This window comes from Sciurus vulgaris (assembly GCF_902686455.1).
Source record: "Sciurus vulgaris genome assembly, chromosome: 12".
In the NCBI taxonomy this organism is placed as follows: Eukaryota; Metazoa; Chordata; class Mammalia; order Rodentia; family Sciuridae; genus Sciurus; species Sciurus vulgaris.
The window spans coordinates 14626346-14646081 of NC_136473.1; the positions used below are offsets into that span (position 1 = coordinate 14626346).

General features: G+C 40.2%; 1 protein-coding gene across 1 annotated transcript in view; it reads right to left on the reverse strand.

Moving 5' to 3' along the window:
* Positions 1 to 19736, reverse strand: part of ITIH5 (inter-alpha-trypsin inhibitor heavy chain 5) — an 81743-nt gene that overhangs the window by 32807 nt on the left and 29200 nt on the right. The window contains exons 6-7 of the mRNA XM_079106996.1: positions 10687 to 10856; positions 9763 to 9879 (exon numbers count right to left, since the gene is read on the reverse strand). Coding sequence (XP_078963122.1) covers positions 9763 to 9879; positions 10687 to 10856 — 287 coding nt within the window. The remainder of the gene's footprint in view (positions 1 to 9762; positions 9880 to 10686; positions 10857 to 19736) is intronic.

Consider the following 19736-nt stretch of genomic DNA (forward strand, 5'->3'; position numbering starts at 1 on the left):
CTTCAAAGGAACCAGCTCCAGGCAAGGGACTGGGGCTCAACTCCCACCTCAGAAGGCCCAGGGCCTCATCTGCTGTTCCCACATGGGCTTAACGCCCCAGGCCTGGGATGTGGAGACTGACACTGTCCTGGGGGGACACCGCTAACTAAGGTGCTCACCACTGCTCTTCACCACTGCTTTCCAGTCTTAGACTCTGATGTTCTTCATTTGCTTACAGCTCAGCTCTCCTCTTAAAAGACTCCTTTCAAGGAACAAGGAATTTTCCTCATTCAATTTTTCACATTATCTAATCCAAAATATTACCCAAACCTTCAGATTCTAACATTCATTCTCGTTTCGGATCTTTCTTCATGTATTTCCTCAACCAAAAGTTCACTTGTTCCCTTTCTGACAAGAAATCCGAATCTCATCTCCAAGGACTAGACCAGCTCCTGCCTATTCGGCATCCATCATCTATCTTTTGATATCTTGGCTTTTCCTCTTCCCTAAAATTCTTTCCACTACCTACATGCAGAGCACGTTTGAATAATTGTGACTGTTCTGTGTTTTCCCCAGCAAAATTCCACAGTCCTTTGTTAAAGCGACTCACCTGTCTTGAATATACTGCCTGTGTTTTTATTACATACGATCCCTCTGTCTGCGTGGATCCTTTCTCCACCCTCTCATCCCATCCACTTGACTAACTTCTGAGAGTCCTTTGAGACTCGCTCAACTATGTCCCTGGAGAGACAGGCATCCCCCCTCCCACCCCTAAGAACTGGTCACCACCTCACTGCACAATGACTGGGCCTTCCATTTACCTCCACTATATGCAGTACTTTATGTATAATGTTTGTCTGACTCTTCTCTGGTCTCCTCGAGACAAAGGCTCTGTGTTATTTATCCTTGATTCCCCTATGCCTCCCACCTTGCCTACAGTACACAGTCAATATTTGTTTCATCTTGGAAAATCTTAAGTCCAGAGTCAAAGCCAAGCTAAGAATCAGGGGGAGAGTCCAGTGTCCTGGACAAGAGAAGCGGTGGCTGTGCTTTCTGGCATCGTTAGCTCCTGGGAATTTTACCCAGTTGAAATTTCAGCCGGCCAAGGCTATGCAATCCCCGGATGACCAAGCTTTCCAACACTCTGATAAGCCTTCCAGGTTTGTTATCTCATTCGATTCTCTCTGACTCATAGAGTTTATCTCATCTCTACTTGTAGCAAAGTTTCCTTTCGGTCTCTATCTAGTCTTTTACAGAAAATTTTGGCAATCCCAATTTGAGAGGAGACTGTAAAATCAGGAAACGAGAAAGGGAGAAGCCAGGCTTTTCTGGCACTTTCACCATGCTTTCAGATGACTTCAAGGAGCCTGCAACATGAGCAGGTGAAGGGCTGCAGCCTTTAATGCTCCACACGAGAGCTCACCCAGGGCGTGTGTTTAGAGGCACTCAAGGCTTTCTAAGCATGATCTCATTTAGGTACATCGTAATTACCTTGACCATTATTTTAAACAAGATCAGGTACCTCCGATGTATTGAGATTATCTGTATTGTGGGAGGGCAATTTTTCCTTGAAGCCAAAAATCCAAGTTCTCCCTGGTAACCTGGGGAAACAATATTTTGCCCCTGATCAACATGTATTACTTCATGTTCTGAGTCAAAGACAAAAATCACCAGTTTTCCCACCATCTTCTGCACCTCACCCCAGGCCTCAGATCTCTATATGTAATATATTTCTAAAACAGTCATCTCCTAGTGGTGATATTTTGACAAGGTCACTTGATAAATAGAATAAGTACTTTCAACTGAAACAAACTACTCACGTGCCAATTAGTCTCTGCTCTGGACGAGGGTTGAGCCAGCTATAGTCCAGAAGCAGAATCCAGGCTGCTGCTATGTTTAACAAATAAAGTTTTATTGGCACACAGTCACAGCTATTTCTTTGCAAATTACCTATGGATGCCCTTGTAGTACAAGAGTGGAGTTGAGTCCAGTAGAGCCCTAAGAGACTTACTATTTGTTACTTTATAGCAAGTTTGTCAAACCAGAAAGAGGTAAGCCAGACTCTTTTTATTGCCTGAGGCCATGTTTATAGACGCTTAAAACGGGGTCCCGGACCTGGACAGGCAATGCAGCTTCCTAGTGACTTGCATTTGTAGGACAGTCACGTAGTGCTTGCCTTCAATGCCTTCCAGTGTTTGAGGAGCGATCTCATTTGGTATACACTCACACCCCTCAGGCCCCTTCTGAGAGCCTCGATTTGTTCTGGGAACTCTCCCCTCCTGACCAGAGGCCCTACTGGATTCCACTGCCCGTGCTAAGCATTCTTCCTGCTGCTAAGGGACACTCACCACTACATGAAAGCTACTTTGTCACATCCTGGTATCATCAAGAATCTCCCCTTTCAACTTGTGGTAGGCCCACACATTCTTGAAGAGGATAGCTAGAATGATCCACACTGTGGGACATCACTGGACTTCGCAGTCACCCCCGTAGCCTCACTCTGTATCTCTGCTGTCTGCACCCTTGGACTCAATTTGTACCATCCAAATTGTGAATGAGAAAGAAGCCTGAAAATGTCCAGGTGTGCTCACCATTAAATAATAAAATGCTACTCACTGATTCTATGGATCAGAGCAGAACGGTTCCACTAGTTTTTGTGTAACACCCAGCTGCTGGCAAAAGCCTGAGATGCACAGCATTCTCCCTCACGTTCCTTGACAACAAGAGCAGGCGGAGCCTTGGAGCTTGAGAGATGGTCTGAGGTTAAGTAACGGTCCAGTCTAAAGTATGGGGAAGAGCGTTAGGGTGGGGTCGACCTGTGCCTGAATCCTGGCTTTCTACTTCATATAACTTTGTGTATTTCAGCATAGCTACAACTTCCTGACCATCACCTAGAGAATGGAGGTAGCAATGACCACTTCACTGGGATGCCAAGAGTTTACAAAAAAAAAATTATACACACACACACACACATATATATATGTATGTATGTATATAACCCTCATAGTGCTTCGTATGTACTGATTGCTCAATTATATTTACTGCTCCTTAAAAATTGCAAGGTAAATTTAAAGTTCATGTGCTGGTACAGTTGCAGCAAATATCATGACCTACTATATGTTAGGTGCTGTGCTACGGGCTGGGAAAATGTGCTGCAATGATCAAACACGTGATGCTCCCAGACCCAAGCAGCTTGCAGACTAGTCACCTGTAACGGTACAAGTAAAATATCCAGATAGCTCTTAGGATCCCAAATTTGAACAGTAAAGTAGAAACTGTACTAGAGGATAAAGTGAATCCATGAATGAAGTACAGGCAGCACACGGATCACCGTCCTCCAATCCATTGGCTCCCACTTGCCCTCATTTTAATTTGGCAAGGACAGATAAGAAACACTGTGCTTGTGCTCTATCCTTTGATATTGTCAACTAAGTCAAATGGAGAAAGAGGAACTTCCCAAAGCTACTAGGGTGGGTACAGAACGGCAGAGTGTGGAACAGGCTTGGAGAAAGTTATAACATGAACAATGCGTAGTACATGATCCATCAGTCACTGTACGGTTACCAAAGGTCCCTTCGCCAAGCTCCTTAATACCAAGCCATGAGTAGTAGATCTAAGTACACAGACTAGGGAAAGAAAAGAGAAGAAAGTGTGGCCTTTGGTCAATAAAAAATGTATTTAACAGACAAGATGTCCCTCCTGATGTTCCCAAGGCCACGCATATTTACAAATGCCCGTGCCTTCAGCCTGCAACTAACAAGGGGAAAAGCCTGCCTGGCCACACCTGCCCACTTTTTTGCTGGTCTTCTCAGTTCCTGCTCCCGCTGAGTTTTACAAATAGGGAGGCAGAAATCTCACCTGACCCAGCGCCAGAGCCATAACCTCTCAACAGAGTCATCTGGAAAAACATGGGAGAGAAAAAGAAAAGCCAAGAGCCAGCAACCCCACCACGGCACACTGTCGCTGCTCCCCAGCTGGGGAAGCCCTGGCTTCCAGACTCACATTCCACTGGATTAGGACAGGAACCAGAAAGTGCCAGATGTGCGTGGCTTCAGGGGCTCCTCAGGGCTGCTATGGCCCTTAGCGAGTGGATACCTCAAGGTTAAGCGAGCTTTCAACTTATAAATCAATTGCTCAAGTAGTTATTAAACACCAACTGTGTGGCCTAGATTGTGATAAGCACTTTAAAGTCCTTCGAGCCCATCAAAGATGATGGACCGACACATCCAGAATCACAGTGAATGATTCTTAATACAATCCAGGAGGACTGTGACAAATGTCACCCATTGCCAAGTTCGCTGACACAGTGCGAAAGCCCTGTGCTTGGGGCAACTGCCCTCTTCACCGAAGACACAGCATCACATGCAAGATTCTACCAAGAGCCAGCGGTGGCTTTTCACTTAGTGCGGTGGACTTAGAGAAGCTGAGAATTGGGAAAGTGGTAGTTTTCAAAACCACTCAGTGCAGCAAGGGGCTTTAGAAATCGCTCAGACATGTGTTTGGCTGGCCCAGGGTGGTTCTCCTGGAAAGAGGCCACCAGGCAGCTCAGAGCCAGCACAGCACATGCCAGACTGTCAGGGACTAGCAGGGAGCAGGGTTTTAACATCCAGGAATGAAGGAAGGGGGAGGATGACAAACGATCTGGTATGTGTCATCACATTGCTGTTACAGAAAGCGAGGAAATTCCTGCCCACTGCAGCCTTCTTAGCCGGGTCTTGAAAGGGGACAGTGCCTGGCCTCGGACCTACGTGCACTTCTCGCTGCACACAACAGGGCTCCCATACGACGCGTTGCTGGTCCAGAGGCCCCACAGCATCAGGGTTTGATTCATGGGCTCCAGAGTCAGACCTGGGAATGAGGCCTGACTCTGCCGCTCGCTGCCCATCATATACCACGCAGAACCTCAGTTTCACCAGAGGATCAATGGGGATGCAAATGGTTACAAAAATTAAATATTCCCTTATTACATAATTCATGTGAAACCACAGCATAATAAATACCATGTCGAAAATGCTCCAGGCTTTATTTGTAAGAGGTGTTGGAACTATTTTATGATTGGAGATAAATTTAGTTGGTGCTGATTTAGCTCATGGATGTGGTTGGTTGGTTGCTTGCTTGCTTCTGTACCAGGGATTAAACCCAGGGACACCTAGGACTGAGCAACATGCCCAGCTTTTTTTATTTTTTTATTTTGAGACAGAATGACTAAATTGCTTAGGGGCTCACTAAGTTGTTGAGGCTGGCCTCAAACTTGCAATTCTCCTGCCTCACCCTCCCCAGTTGCTTGGATTACAGGCATACACCACCACACCTGGCTCATAGGTTTTCTCTGTACAATTTGAGGCAGGATTTATCTTTTGGGGGGGAGGTTACTTGGTAAGAAGATTCTTGATCATTGTCCTGTCAGAAGGGGAGGAAGACGCTTGTGCACTGGAATGGACTGGGTTTGGGATCAGACCCTGAAATGACTCAGGCATGGGGGCCGTGAATGCTTCCAGCGGCTTCAGCCTGTGGGTGACTAACGGTCTCCCAGCCATCAGGAACATCCCACTTTGGTATTGCTTAATGCTTTATTGAGAAATAATCCAAATATAATTGTGTTGATTCTACAAATGCATACTATTGAAAGGGTCATTATTAAAAATTTACATTATTCACAGTTAGAAATGATGAAGATAAAAATAGTGCTTCTTTTCATTTGCATTGATCTAAATAGTAATACACTTGACCCTTTTTTCATGATCTTACTGAATCCTCTCATTTCTTCTTCGTGGATCGTCTCATACCCTTTGCTTATTTTCATATGTAGGATTACCTGTTTTTGATCCAGAACAGCTCATTTATATGAATGATCAACTCCTGTCTTTTTCCTGCATATGGCTTACCAATTTTTATTGACTTTTATTCTTTTAATTTATAACAATTTCCTGATCTTTCATTGACTTTTTAAAAAATTTACAACAGTTTAATATTTCACGTAACTCAAATTATTTGGTTTTTCCCCTTGTAATTATTTTCATTGTTTTTAGGCTTAACAGCCTCCCCACCACTTTAAAATCAGTTAAACATGTCCCTATATTTTTAGACATATCTTTGGGCATGGTTCATTGATGACCTTTGACTCCTTAGTCCATTTGGAATCACTATTCTGATAACAGGTTTCAATGTCATAAATTCGTACAGCCTTTACAGAAAACATCTTTGTAATATGTATCAAGACTCACTAAGGAGCTGGCATTCTTTGCCCCAGTAATTCCACTTCTAAGAATCTAACAAGAAAATGACTGGGCATGTGGTCAAGGATTTCTAAACAAAGACACATCCCAATGGTGTCTGTAATAGCAAAAAAAAAAAAAAAAAAAAAAAGAATAATTGAAAAGCCTCTCATGTGTGGGGTGGGTAATATTATACAACTACACTATCCCATGTGGTAACCATTAGGTATTCAAATTAAAACTTATTAAAATTAAATAAAACAAAAAATTCAGTTCCTTGGTTGCAGTAGCCACATCTCACATATTCAATAGCCACTGTGACAAGTGGCTACCATATTTGGCAGCACAGGCGTGAAGTATTTCCATTCTCACAGAAGCTTCTGTTAGGTAGTACTGCTCCCTGGCCATTAAAAAATGAGGTTTTTAAAGAATATTTAATAACAAGATATATTCATGATATGATGATAAACAAAAGTATCAGAATACAAAATATATGGTGGCAAACGAATTCAGATTGACTATAGTGACTTTCTTCATTAAGTTAAACGAGGTCAGAGAAAACTCAAACCTGTCCTCATGATACTCATATTTTAAACAGAAAGAGAGAGAGGAAAGAAAGTCTGAAGACACACAATGCACAAGAAATAAGTGAAATACTCAGAGAAATCTACCATACGACACCTACTTAATAACTATTTATTGATTGAAGATACAAGTGGGGACTGTCATGCTAGATTATACAAAAGACCTAATTAGCACAGTATTCTGTGGCCAACAGTGGCCTCAAAAGGAACCATGGTTGGGCTGGGGTTGTAGCTCAGAGGTAGAGCACTTGCCTAGCACGTGTGAGGCACTGGGTTCAATTCTCAATCCTGCATATAAATAAACAAGTAAAAGACAGGTCCATTGACAACTAAACAAAATTAAAAAAAAAAAAAAAAAGAAGTCTGTCCACATTTATTATGCACCCACAAAAGTCACAAAAACAACTTGGTCAGCAAAGAACTTATATTATAAAAAGCAAAAAACCTTACAGAGTGCATACATCATTGATAAATAATCACACACTATGAAAGAATACTTCACTATGGTGTGATTGAAACTTTGTGGAAAACTTGAGAAAACTATAGGCAATTTGGCCCCAATCTTGAGAACAACTCAAGGCAGAGAAAATGTATTTTTTTTAATCTTGAAAATATTTCAAGTAATCTCAGCAATCCAACTTTGAGTCACTTGGGTGCCCAGAAAAATCTTGAGCCCTGCATATGGTCTAAAGAATCCCAGATTAAGAACTTGACAGAAATAAGCCAAAACTTTCTGTGGAAGAACACACAATCATACCAGGCTTCAACATATTTTCACAGTTTCTAAAATTTAATGTCTGTCATTCAATCAAAGATATCCAGTCACACAAGACAAGAAGATGGGAGACAATCAAAACAGCCCCTAAGAGGTTCCAAAATTTGGATTTATTAGACAGACTTTAATGACATTACTGTATTTGGGAAATTTTTAAAAACATTATAAAAAACTTTGTAAAATAACTGAAAATTCTTTAAAAAATGACTAAACAGATTTGAGAAAGATCTGAAAACAATGGGATTTCTAGAGCTAAAAATTACAATAACCAAAATAACTCAAAGGATGAGTCTAACAACTGCTTAGACATACCTGAAAAACATATTTGCAAACTAGAAAATAGGTATAAAATGAAGCATGGAAAAGCAAAGTCGTAATATAGAGAAGAGAATGTTGAAAAGAGAGAGGAATAAAGAAAAGGTTTTGACATTGGAGTTACACATGGAAAAGTGAACTTCAGAGATAATGACTAAGAAACTACCCATGAATCCACAAGTTCAGGAGGTTCTATGAATGTAGGCAGAATAAATAGAAAGAAATTCACCCTAGAACCACCATGTTAAAATAATACAAAATTAAAGACAAAGGAAAATCTTAAAAGTAGTCAACAATTAAAATTCCCTCAGAGGAAAAATAGTTTAAATTTTTACTGACTTTTCAATAGCAAATGTGGAAGACAGAAGACAATAGTGGCCAACCTAAAATTCCATATCCAGTAAAAGTATACTTAAAAATAAAGTGAAGTAAATAATTTTTTGGCCAACAAAAATTGAGAGAATTCTTCACAAAAACCCACAACTGACTTTAACACTATTAATGGATGTCCTTCAGGAAAAAGAAAAGTACTTTGAGACAGAACATCAAGAATGAGAAGTTATACCCCATTTACATATGATGTGTCAAAACACATTCTACTGTCATATATAACTAATAGAACAAATTTTTAAAAATTCAGGGAAAGAAGGAAAAGCAATAAAAATGGAAGAGTTAGCAAAATGAACTTGGATGAGGTGTGATGCTGAAGGGGTATAAGGAGCTATTTTACAGGGTGAGGTTATCTTCTCCCTATTTTAATTAGAAATAATATTTAGCTATACTCTGGTGAAAAAATATTTAAGCAATCCTGGGGTAGAGGAAAACTGAATGCCATAAAAAAGATTGACAGATTTTACTACATGATTCCAAAGAATACAAATGATCCAAGAAACCATTCATAAAGTAATAATCAACTGAGGAAAATATTTGCAATACATTATTAGCTAGTACTAGAGTCAGCTGCATATGAACCTTTGGTGGAAACAGGTAGATATGGATTCTTTTCTTAAATATTTTTTAGATTTTGATAGATCTTTATTTTATTCATTTATTTATATGTGGTGCTGAGACTCAAAGCCAATGCATCACACAGGCTAGGCAAGCGCTCTACTGCTGAGTCACAAACCCAGCCCCTAGATATGGATTCTTAAGAGCTTCGAGGTACTATTTTACTCATTAAGCTGTGTATATATGATTGATTGAAAAAAAAAAAACACACATAATGAATTTAAAAAGAAAAGATAAAGACCTCAGTTTTCAATGAATGTAGAGTTATTAAGGTTCTCAATTCACCTTATGAAAGTTGTGAATATATTACAAATCCCCAAAATGATATTTATGATACCAAAGTAAGATAAGGAATCACCTTTTATAATGATTTGTAAAAAGAAATGTATTTTCAGGATAACTTCATTTCTCAGCAGACTACATGTCCCCTTAATCCCTTCCAGTCCTGAAATTTTAAGATTCATTGCAAATTCTGTGAAAATATCAGTCCTGAATTACTGAGACCTGAATTCTTTGTTCTAAGGATATGCCAAGGGGACTTCCAATGATCCTACTGTTACTCTCCAAGGAATCATGGCTGAGCAGAATTATTCTGTGGACCATGGGTACGTGGTTGAGTGGTCTTTCCTTTCTCTCTCATGTCATCTGCTCTGCCAGTGCCCGGTGTCAAGGTGTTTCTCTAACATGTCCCTCTGCTCTCTTAAAACCAACACGCTAGAACAATGGTTTATATCAATGGCTTCAATTCAGGAATGTTCTCTGTGCTTAGGAGTAGCTGGATGATAAAGTGAACATCTGGAAGCAACTGAATTTTATCCACAAGGCAGATCACTGTCCCAGGGAAAAAAGTGAGACAGGAAAAAATAGGCAGTCGGCACGCACTCACCTGCCGGAGTTTGGTTCCCACCATGGAGGCGCTGGTGTCAAGCACAAAGACCACATTCTTGGGCAAAGGGGGAAGGTCTTTAGGAGCAAAGTAGTGCACAAAATAGCCATTTAGAACCTGGTAAGGGTAAACAAAGTAAAAATGGTAGTACCCAGCGCAGGGAAGAAAATTATCCAAAATAGTTCATCTGTGGAGCTTTTAGATCTGAGACGGCATGAAACAGTCTAGGGTCACATTCCACACTCAGAGCAAAATTATCTGTGGTTGCCCCAAAGAAACCAGTTGCTAATTAATCCGTATAAGGATAGAATCATCCCTTTAAAATGTATTGATGGGGTGGGGGGGATGTAAGGACGGAGTGCTTGTCTAGCATGAGTGAGACCTGGGTTTAATCCCCAGCATTGAAAAACAGAAGTATTGATCCTGACAAGCCACTCAACTTTAACTATCCATCCCATCTGACCTTGCTACTTCAGAATCCTACTTCTTTCATTATCTGTTTTTTACCAAGCATTTTACGCATTGAGACATCAAGGTTGTCAACATTCTGGATGCACATTAATATATTTTAATATTCCTACCCTGTCTCTGGAGCAATAAAACCTAAAGGGAAATAAGCTGTGGAACAGTCTCCTTTAATTAAAATTGAAGATGAACTAAAATTCTAACCTCATCTAAAACACCACAGGGAAAATTACATTTTAGATTTCATTAGCTGTCCAGATTACTGGAGCAGGAAATAGGTACCCTCAGCTTCCAGCAAGGATCATCTCCAGTTTCTTTGAAGACATATTCTGGGGTAAAACAAATTTACAAAGAACCAGAAAGAACTTTTGCCCTTAGCTAATGTGTCAAAATTACAGTTCTGAGCCTAGCAAAAAGTATCAAGCTACCAATAGGAAATAGCAACATAAAACCTGGTACCTGGATGTCCCCAATGCTCTGTTCTCTATTGACATCATATCGAATGATGAAATCTCCCAAAATTCCATTCTGGGCAATCTTGGCTTGTTGGACCACACTGGGCTTAAAAATGACCTTGGCAAAAGTTTCATTTTGGTTGATAACAGTAGAAGGAGGTGGTCCCAAATCATCTGCAGATAACACATAAACATCGTTAATAACAATATATAAATATTTCCTTAAAAAGAAGAACCATTTTTGTATAGACAAAGAGGGTTAGACTTGATCTTATCACACGTTTGCAGTTCACATAACCTTCTGAGTCTTTGTGTTATTAACATACCACAATGTATGAGATATGCTATCCCATCTTTCACCATTATGGCTCTTTTCTTAACCTTTTATGCAAAGTGTTAAAATGCACAAAAGTAGAAAGAAAAGCAACATGAACCCCCATATAGCTATCCCTTAACTGTAACAATTACCAACATGCTGCCAATTATTTGTATCTACTTCCATTTCACTTTTTTCTAGATTATTGCATTACAAATCTCAGACATCATCATCCATCCATAAATATTTCAGTATGCATTCTAGCATAAGAACATTTTTCTATCTTAATTACAAAACATTATCACAAGTAACAAAGTTAATGCTTGATGTCTTATTATCGTCTAATACTCAGTCTTAAAATTCTCTTAAAAATGTCATGGTATGGTTGATTTGTTTGAATCAGGATCAACACAAAATCTCCACATCACATTTGATTTGTTTCTTAAAGTATCTTTAAATCTCAAGTGTCCTTCCCTCTACACCTCTTCTTTTCTAAATATGTGTGTGCGTGTACGTATGTGTTATGGTGTGGATATGAGGAATAGTCAGAGGTAAATGATTGGATTATCAGAGCTGTAACCTAATCAGTCCATCCTAGTGTGAAAGGATGGAGTGATAATTATAGGCAGCTGGGACGTGGCTGACAGAGGTGGGCCACTGGGGTCATGCCCTAGAAGGAAAGGTGCATCTTCCCTGTCCTTCACCCCACCTCTCTGCTTCCTTGCTGCAATGACAGGTGAGCAGCTTCCCTCCAGCATGTCCTTCCACCATGATGTGCTGCCCCACCTCAGGCCCAGAACAATGGAGTTGGACATCTATGGACTGAGACCTCTGAAACTATGAGCCCCAAATAAACTTCTTCTTAAGTTGTTCTAGTTGGGTATTTTGATAACAGTGATGCCAAACCTAACTAAAACTATACACACACACATACATATATACATACATACATACCTTGGTCACTGAACTTGCTCCTCTCATCTGCTGACATTGTAATATTTGGAGGAGCTATAAAAAAATATTGATGCCTAGGCCCAGAGACTCTCACTGAATTATTCTGAGATGCAGACTAGGCATTATGTCTTTGAAAAACTGCCTGTGTGATTCTCATGTGCAGTTAGGTCTGAGCACCACAGCTCAATCCCATGTGTTCACTGGTGTTCTGGAAGTCAGAGCTGGAAGCTTGATTAGATTCAGGCTTGATGCTATTGAACTACTTCATAGGAGATGAAGATATCATAGCTGAAGTATCTTCATGGGAACACCTTATAAGTAATGCCAAGTTCTTTCTACTCCATCACATTAGAAGGTAAGCAATGTCTCCCTGTCTACTTTTAGTGGCACTAATAAAGACAGTGTGCAGGTGTTGTTGACCTGACCCCTCATTCCTATTAAAAAGTTCCCTAGTGGTATTTCACTTGATACTTTTACCAATGACTGATGAAAGCTAGGTCCACCAATTCATTAGAACTGCAGAATGATGACTTCAAATTCTATCATTCCTTCCATATGGAATTAGTCCATAAAGAAAACCTTCCCCTCATCAATCAACCGGTTGCCCTAATACACACTTTGTCAGGAGGCATATGGCTCTTTAAGAAAGAATCCCCAAAGTTTTCCCTAATGTGATTCTTAGGATACAAATTAGAACTACAGAAAGATTATCAATGACTGGATTTTATGTAATTTATGAAAAACTAGTGTAATGAGACACTAAACGAGGAGAATTTCATTTTTACTTCTGAGCTTCATTTTACTTCTGAACTTCTGAGTTCATTTCCTACTAGAACATGAGAATTACTTAGCAGACTACCACAGTTATAAGTGTAAACAACACTGGTCAATGTACTTAGTAATAAAAATCCATATTTTGAAATCTGAATGCATCATAAGTAGTATGAAAATAAAAATGAGACTTATTAGTCAAAATTAAAATAAGAATTCTTAATCATAATTACACACAGAAGATTTTTTTATGTTTAAATCCATATACTGACTCCAAAACAGGCTTAAATTGATATAAAGTGTCTGATTATTTTTAAAAATCTATTCAAGTTGATACCATGGAATAGGCTGACCACTAATTTCCCATCTGCAATTAGCAGAATAAAAAAGGAAATGAAGTATAAATGGCCCCAGTAATTTGTATTTAAGAATAAACTTCCTTCTGCTAACAGCTTTTTTAAATACCAAAGTCAAAGGAAGTTTAAACACTTCCTTCATCAGAACAGACAGTTATTTTTCAGGGACAATTTAGGTGTAACCTTAACAGGAACCTCAGGATTAAACTGATTCTTCTATTATTTGCACTTAACAAGGGCAGGGATTTTGGAAGTGATCAGAGAGCTTGCAAAATAGAAAAATTATTTTGTTTTAGAAAAACAAAGAAGAAACTGCTTTCAACAAATCTCTCATTTGAAGGAGTTGGAAAAAAAATCAAGATGGCACATTGACAAGTGTCCCTGTTCACTTTACTGGCATAGCTGAAGAAGCCTCAGAACCATCACACAACTGAAAAAAAGGGGGCTGAAAATGGAAAGGTCCTTGAAGATAGGAAACTATAATTCTCTGGGGTCAATGTTGCAATGGTGACTACTGGTAAAACACCAAGAATGAGAGGCATAGCAACACGTCAGTTAAGAACTCAGGGTCATGAGTCAAGAGGACCCATTCAAATACCGATTCTACTTCTACATTACTGAGCCTTGGTTTCTCCTGTGTACAGTGGATTAACAGCAGCACCCATGTAACATTACTGACAAGATGAAGTGACATAACATATTTGGTTCATGATAAGCAGTCACACTAGCTAATATTATTACCAACCTTAAACATACACAAAATAGAAGGAATTAAATATAAGACTGTAAAGTACGTCAAACTTGGGATACTACCCAGCAATTAAAATGAAAGGCTCATTATTGCTATTTACAACAGGGTTGAATCTCATGGTTATGTTGATTGAAAGCATCAGATATAAAACAGAGTGTTCTCTCCACTTCCATTTACATGAAGTTTAAGAGCAAACACAACTTGCTTGCTCACTCACAGCAACTGAAGAACAGCAGTTGTTCCTTTGGTGGGTTGATACTAACTGGAAAGAACACAAAGGAAATTCTGGGGTGGTGAAAGTGTCCTGAATCTCAATGTGGAAGGGAGTTAGTTGTATGGGTATGTATACCTGCACCCACTCATCAAGCTGTACACAAACTATCTGCATACTTTATGTAAACACAAATTTCTTAAGAATTGAACTTGGGAACTGGACAGCAGAATAGACTGAACAGGCATGGAACCTATTATAATTGGTCAAATAAACCCCTATCTGCTCTTTTCCTTGGGATAAATGTGTTAGTGTAGGCCTTTAAATGGGGACTAGGTGTATCCTGAGTAATTCCAGCTGGTACAAATTGGTCCAGGCACCGACTTGAAGGGCAGCACTTTTCAGCGTGGCGTTGGCCAACTCTAAGATGTCCTATTGGTACAGACAGCTCTCACCACTCAATTCATTAGAGGTGTTCAAGAAAACCCCGCAGTAATCACCTGTGAGGACAGTGTAGAGTGGACCTCACAGTGTAGCCTTGCACCAGCAACAGCCACACCACCTGGAGCTTGCTAGAAGTGCCAATTCTTGGCCCACCCCGGGAACCGTGAGTCAGAAGCTGGGAATGGGACTCAGCAATGTGTGTTTTTAACAAGACCTCCAAGTGATTCTGGTTTCTGCCTAGAAAATAGACATGTTCCTTACACCCAGTTGGTGTGCCTTACATATAAAAAATTGCCAATAAAATTTGTTGTATGTAATTAGGCAGTGGTTAGATTATCTCTAAGATTCTGCAATAATTAGATTTGATTCTTCTTTATGCTGCCGGCATGTACCTACTTTGTCTTGCTTCAGATCTCTCATGAAAATGCTTCTTACAAGTGCCCTGAATTAATACATTCATGGTCCAATGAAAGTACTGGGATTAAAAAGTATAATTTCTCTCTTCATAATTCATTTGACTAGGCTCTTTGATATGGACCGTGAGAAAGGATAGTGTATTATTATTTTCGTTTCCTATTGACCTCGGTGTTTGCTCGTTCATGATGAAAATTCATGAGATTCATCTCAATGGGCTTATTTTACGTGAAGAGTGGGTTGATTCTCGATCTGATTACGCACCAAGAAGCTGAGCTCCTGATGCTTCCACCCATTAAGCCCCAGTGAGTAAAAGTGACCAAATGAATTTTCCATTACCTCTTAAAAACAATCTACAGAGAACAATTCCAGAGTCCTATCTCTAGAAAATAAAAATCCCCCTTTGTGTGTGTGTCGGAATCTGCTAATTATGTTAGTATAGGTTCTTCTGATAGCTACTGACCAAAATCCCAAAGCAGAACACTACTGCTTAGCCTTCCTTAGTGGGTACGGGGTCCACACTGCTGTTGGCCACACAGCGTTTCCTGGGTACAGTAAGCTGTGTTAGCAGGGCACTTGGCATCATGGGACGTGTTCCACAGACAATGAGGAGTGGGGGTAAGAGTGTGAGAGCTGACCAGAGAAGGGGAGCCTCTGACCTACTTTTCTAATGAGTGCCCTGTCTCTTCCCTTCTCTTTGTTTCCTTTCCTTCTTGCCCACTTGCTGAGGGGGAAGGAGCCAACTATGGACCCTGCTCCCACTTGGGGAGGATGAGTCTCACATCATCTTCCAGTTTTAATTCAGACGTTGGGGATTCATGCGAGATAACCCCCAATTTCTCCACCCACTGGTTCCTCTCAGACTCTCAGGCCATCAGGGTCCTGTGAGGGTCTCTTCCTGTTGACAGCTGAGTCTTCCGGAAAGAAGTGAGGTGTCACCTTTGGAAACCACATCATACCAAAGTGGGCTTGCGAGTTTACAGACTCCAAATGAGCGGCTTAATCCTTCCAAGCCTCTGTTCCACATCTGCTAACTGGAGTTGTGCCACAATCATGGGATCACTGTCAGGTTTTAGTGAGATCACACAGGAAAGGGGCTAAGTAGGGTGCCCCCACATAATGGCTGCTCACTACACACACGTCCCATCCCACCCCCTAGAAGTCACTTCTTGTACTCTTTGTCTATCATAAAAAAGCAACTTACGGGGAAAAAATACTCTTCGATGACACACAGTTTATGTTTTACCATAACAGTTTTCTCTACATCACTGAGAACTCGGTAAAAGCAATCCGTCAGGTCATACACATCATAACAAACATTTGTGACAGGGAATTCAATACTGTTTGCATGAAGAATGGTCTTAATAGAGTCAGATCTGCCCAAGAGACAACTGAAATGATATGCTGAATGTTTCATGTAGAAGCATATGTGCAATTTTTTTTTTCTGAATAGAGGCTCTGTAGCTTTCACTACATCTTCCAAGGAGTCCAAAGAAATCACAACTATAAGTGCTATTAAATACTCATCTCTGTGATTCTATCTTGTAATGACAAAGCATATATATATGTGTGTGTGTGTGTGTGTATAGTATACAAGGCTTGGAGAGAACAAGTTTAAGCCTAGTTTTATCCTGGAGCATGGATGTTGTACACAAACAAATATTTTCTTCTTAGATAATGATGGGGAAATAAAAGGAAGACAGTTGCTACGTGAAATATCTGAAGGGGAAAAGATTCCGGAGCAGAGAACCACGCTCAAGGACATCAGCTGGAAGCTACGCGCCTTTGGGTCGACAGACAGAGGGATTTCCTGGCCTCTGTTTCCTGTGGGCTTGAGTTTGGCTACTCTCCGTGAAAGGCAGCCAACACCTGGGGCGTTTACAAAAGGATTTCCAAACAAACAGTGCCTGCTCATTTCCCCTTGGAAAGAGGCTAAATTGTTTATGTTTGTTTTTTGTACCAGCTCACTTGGAATCCAATGAGGCAATTTCTTAAATTTAGGGCAGTCAAAAGTACTGTGAATAATTATGCAACTATCCTTTGGTAGAGGCAATAAAGACAAAATTCGTGCAAACCAGCACAATATTGGAAGAGACACTGGTAAAACTGAGGCAATGAAGAAGAGAAAAAAAATTGGTTATTTCATAAGTCTATTATATACAGTTCTCTTATTGGAAAGGACCTCTCCCCGATATTGATTATTGGTATTTTAAATGCTTTGGGGAAAGGAGTATCAATGTAGATATGATAGCAACATACATAGCGTAGAATAAATATGCAATTTTATAGCTGACAGGATTCAAATTTGACTCTTATAATTAAGTGATGTTTGCCCAGATGTCTTAGCATATTAGCTTTCTTCACTATTCATTCAATGTACTTTCTTTCTAAATAATACATTACCAAGTTTCAGCTTTCATATTTGATCAACTTCCCAAGCCAGACTCTGCATGAAAACATGTGCGAATTTTTCAGATGCACCTGTCCTAATGGCAGCTAACTCCTGAAATAAGCACTGTCCCAGGCTTAGAGCATCTTATGTCCACCAAAGACCTAGTACCTGCTCAAAGGATTTCAAGTGGAGCCAGATGAAATCCCCCAAAAGCTGTGCTGCAGCACAAAGAAATATGAGATGTAAGCGATTTCTGTTAAATTCCTTTACAATGTCCTCTCGCAAACAGGCAGAACAGGACTTAGTAATTGAGAAAAACTGGGTGACATTTTGTAGATTCAATCTTACAGTGGTTTTTTTTTATATATATATATATTCAAAATTGCAAACTCTACACACCCATTAGGATGGCCATTATCAAAAAAAAAAAAAAAAAAAACCAGAAATGAACCAGAGTTGAGGATATGAAGAAACGAGAACACTTGTACATTATTCATGGGAATGAAAAAAGGCGCAGTTGCTATTGAAAATGGTATGGCAGTTCCTATGGTAGAATTACCATACGATCTAGCAATTCCACTTATGGGTATGTCCAAAAGAATTGAAAGCAGGATCTCCAAAAGATGTCTGCATGCCCACATCCACTGCAGTATTATTCCTAAGACCTATTGGCTGGCTGGGGATGTAGCTCAGTGTAGAGAACTTTCCTAGTATGCATGAAGCCCTGGGCTGGATCCTGAGTAAAAAAAAAAATCCAAGAAATGGAAGCAAATCCAAGTGTCTGTTAACACAAATGGATAAACAAAATGTAATTCATGTTTTAAAAGGAAAGAAATTTTGACACAACATGCATGAATACCAAGGACATGCCAAGTGAAATAAATCAACCACAGTAAGACAGATACTGTGAGGTTCCACTGAGAAGAGGCATCTAAAGTTGTCAGATTCAGAGAGAAAGCACAGTGGTGGCCACTGGGGGCTGGAGGGCAGGGAGATGAGTTGTTTAAGACACACAGAGTTCGGTTGGGAAAAATGAAGACGTTCAGGAGATTGGTTGCACAGCAATGGGAATGTACTTAGTGCCAATGAATTGTACGCTGAGAAAGGGTGACGATGACACATTTTATGTTATGTGCTTTTTAATAACAATTTGAAACTTAAAAAGGAAAAAAATACTATTGCTGACTTTACGTTCTTCAAGGTCAGTGACAATGTCGTAGTCACCCTTGGATTCCAGGCATCTGACTCAGTGCTGGGAATGCAGCAAGCGCTCAAGACAGGCCTGTTGGACAGTTAGCATGAAAGGGACCACCACATCAGCAAGCAGCTGGAAAGATGTCAGGGGAGCCCCTCAAGAGAATGGAAGCCCCATGATAGCGATGCTCTCGGTGACATGTCATGTCCCCTGGACCACCTCTGGCTCCAGCCACAGCTGCGGTAGACAGTATCCACCTCATACACCAGGTCAAGACAACAGGAAACAGGAAGAAGCAAAAACTGCAGCCTCACAGGACTGCTCCCCTCTATCAGGCCAAAAGCCCTGTGCCAATCTCTCAGGTCTATCCTGCTCACAGGTGCTCACAGTGGATGTCAGAACACACAAGACAATGTGGGTTTGCACACTTACATTGAGAAACAAAACAAAACCAACTCTGGAGCCAAATGATTCATACCTGAATAATTTCTGTGCTGAACAATGTTGGAAACTCTCACATAACAACCAGATTGTTTCCTGGCAAATATACAGAGATTTCAGAGGCCAAACAGGGCCATGCCCTTCCAGCTGCTGCATGGAGACTGCATCCAGGGGAGGAACGCAGAATGAGGGCCTTAATGGTGAATCACAATGCAGCCCTTTAATAAGGGAGAGAGGCCAGATTTAGAAAATCAAAATACAGGATGTTCAGTCACATTTGAATTTCAAATAATGAGTAACTTTTCAGTATGTCCCGAATACTGCATGGTACATAATTACTTATCCGAAATTCAAATGTAACAAGGCACCCTGCATTTTATCTGGCAATCCTAGCAAAGCAGTATGTATCTATATTTTTGGAACCAGAATCTCCTAGAACCAAAGGTGAATTATTAATTCCCTCCTCTAATTCCTCCTTCAAAACAAAATAAGAGTTAGACTTAAGAGGAGGCAAAATTCACCAGGGTAAACCAGGAAAGTGTTGAAGAACCAGTAATACTTTCACAGTCAACAATTATTTAGTCCTTAGTTCACTGAACAAATATTTACTAAGCACCCATTCTATGCCAGACGCTAACTTAAGGACCTAAGAATACAGACCTGAAAGACCCCTGACAGCAGAAGACAGAGTCATGATGTGAAGGGATTAAAGAGAGATATAAGTAAAAATTCAAAACAGATTCTATTCAACTCCTCATTAAGCATCTATGAAGTATAAGACACCCTTCATCTCGGGTCAGAGGTGACTT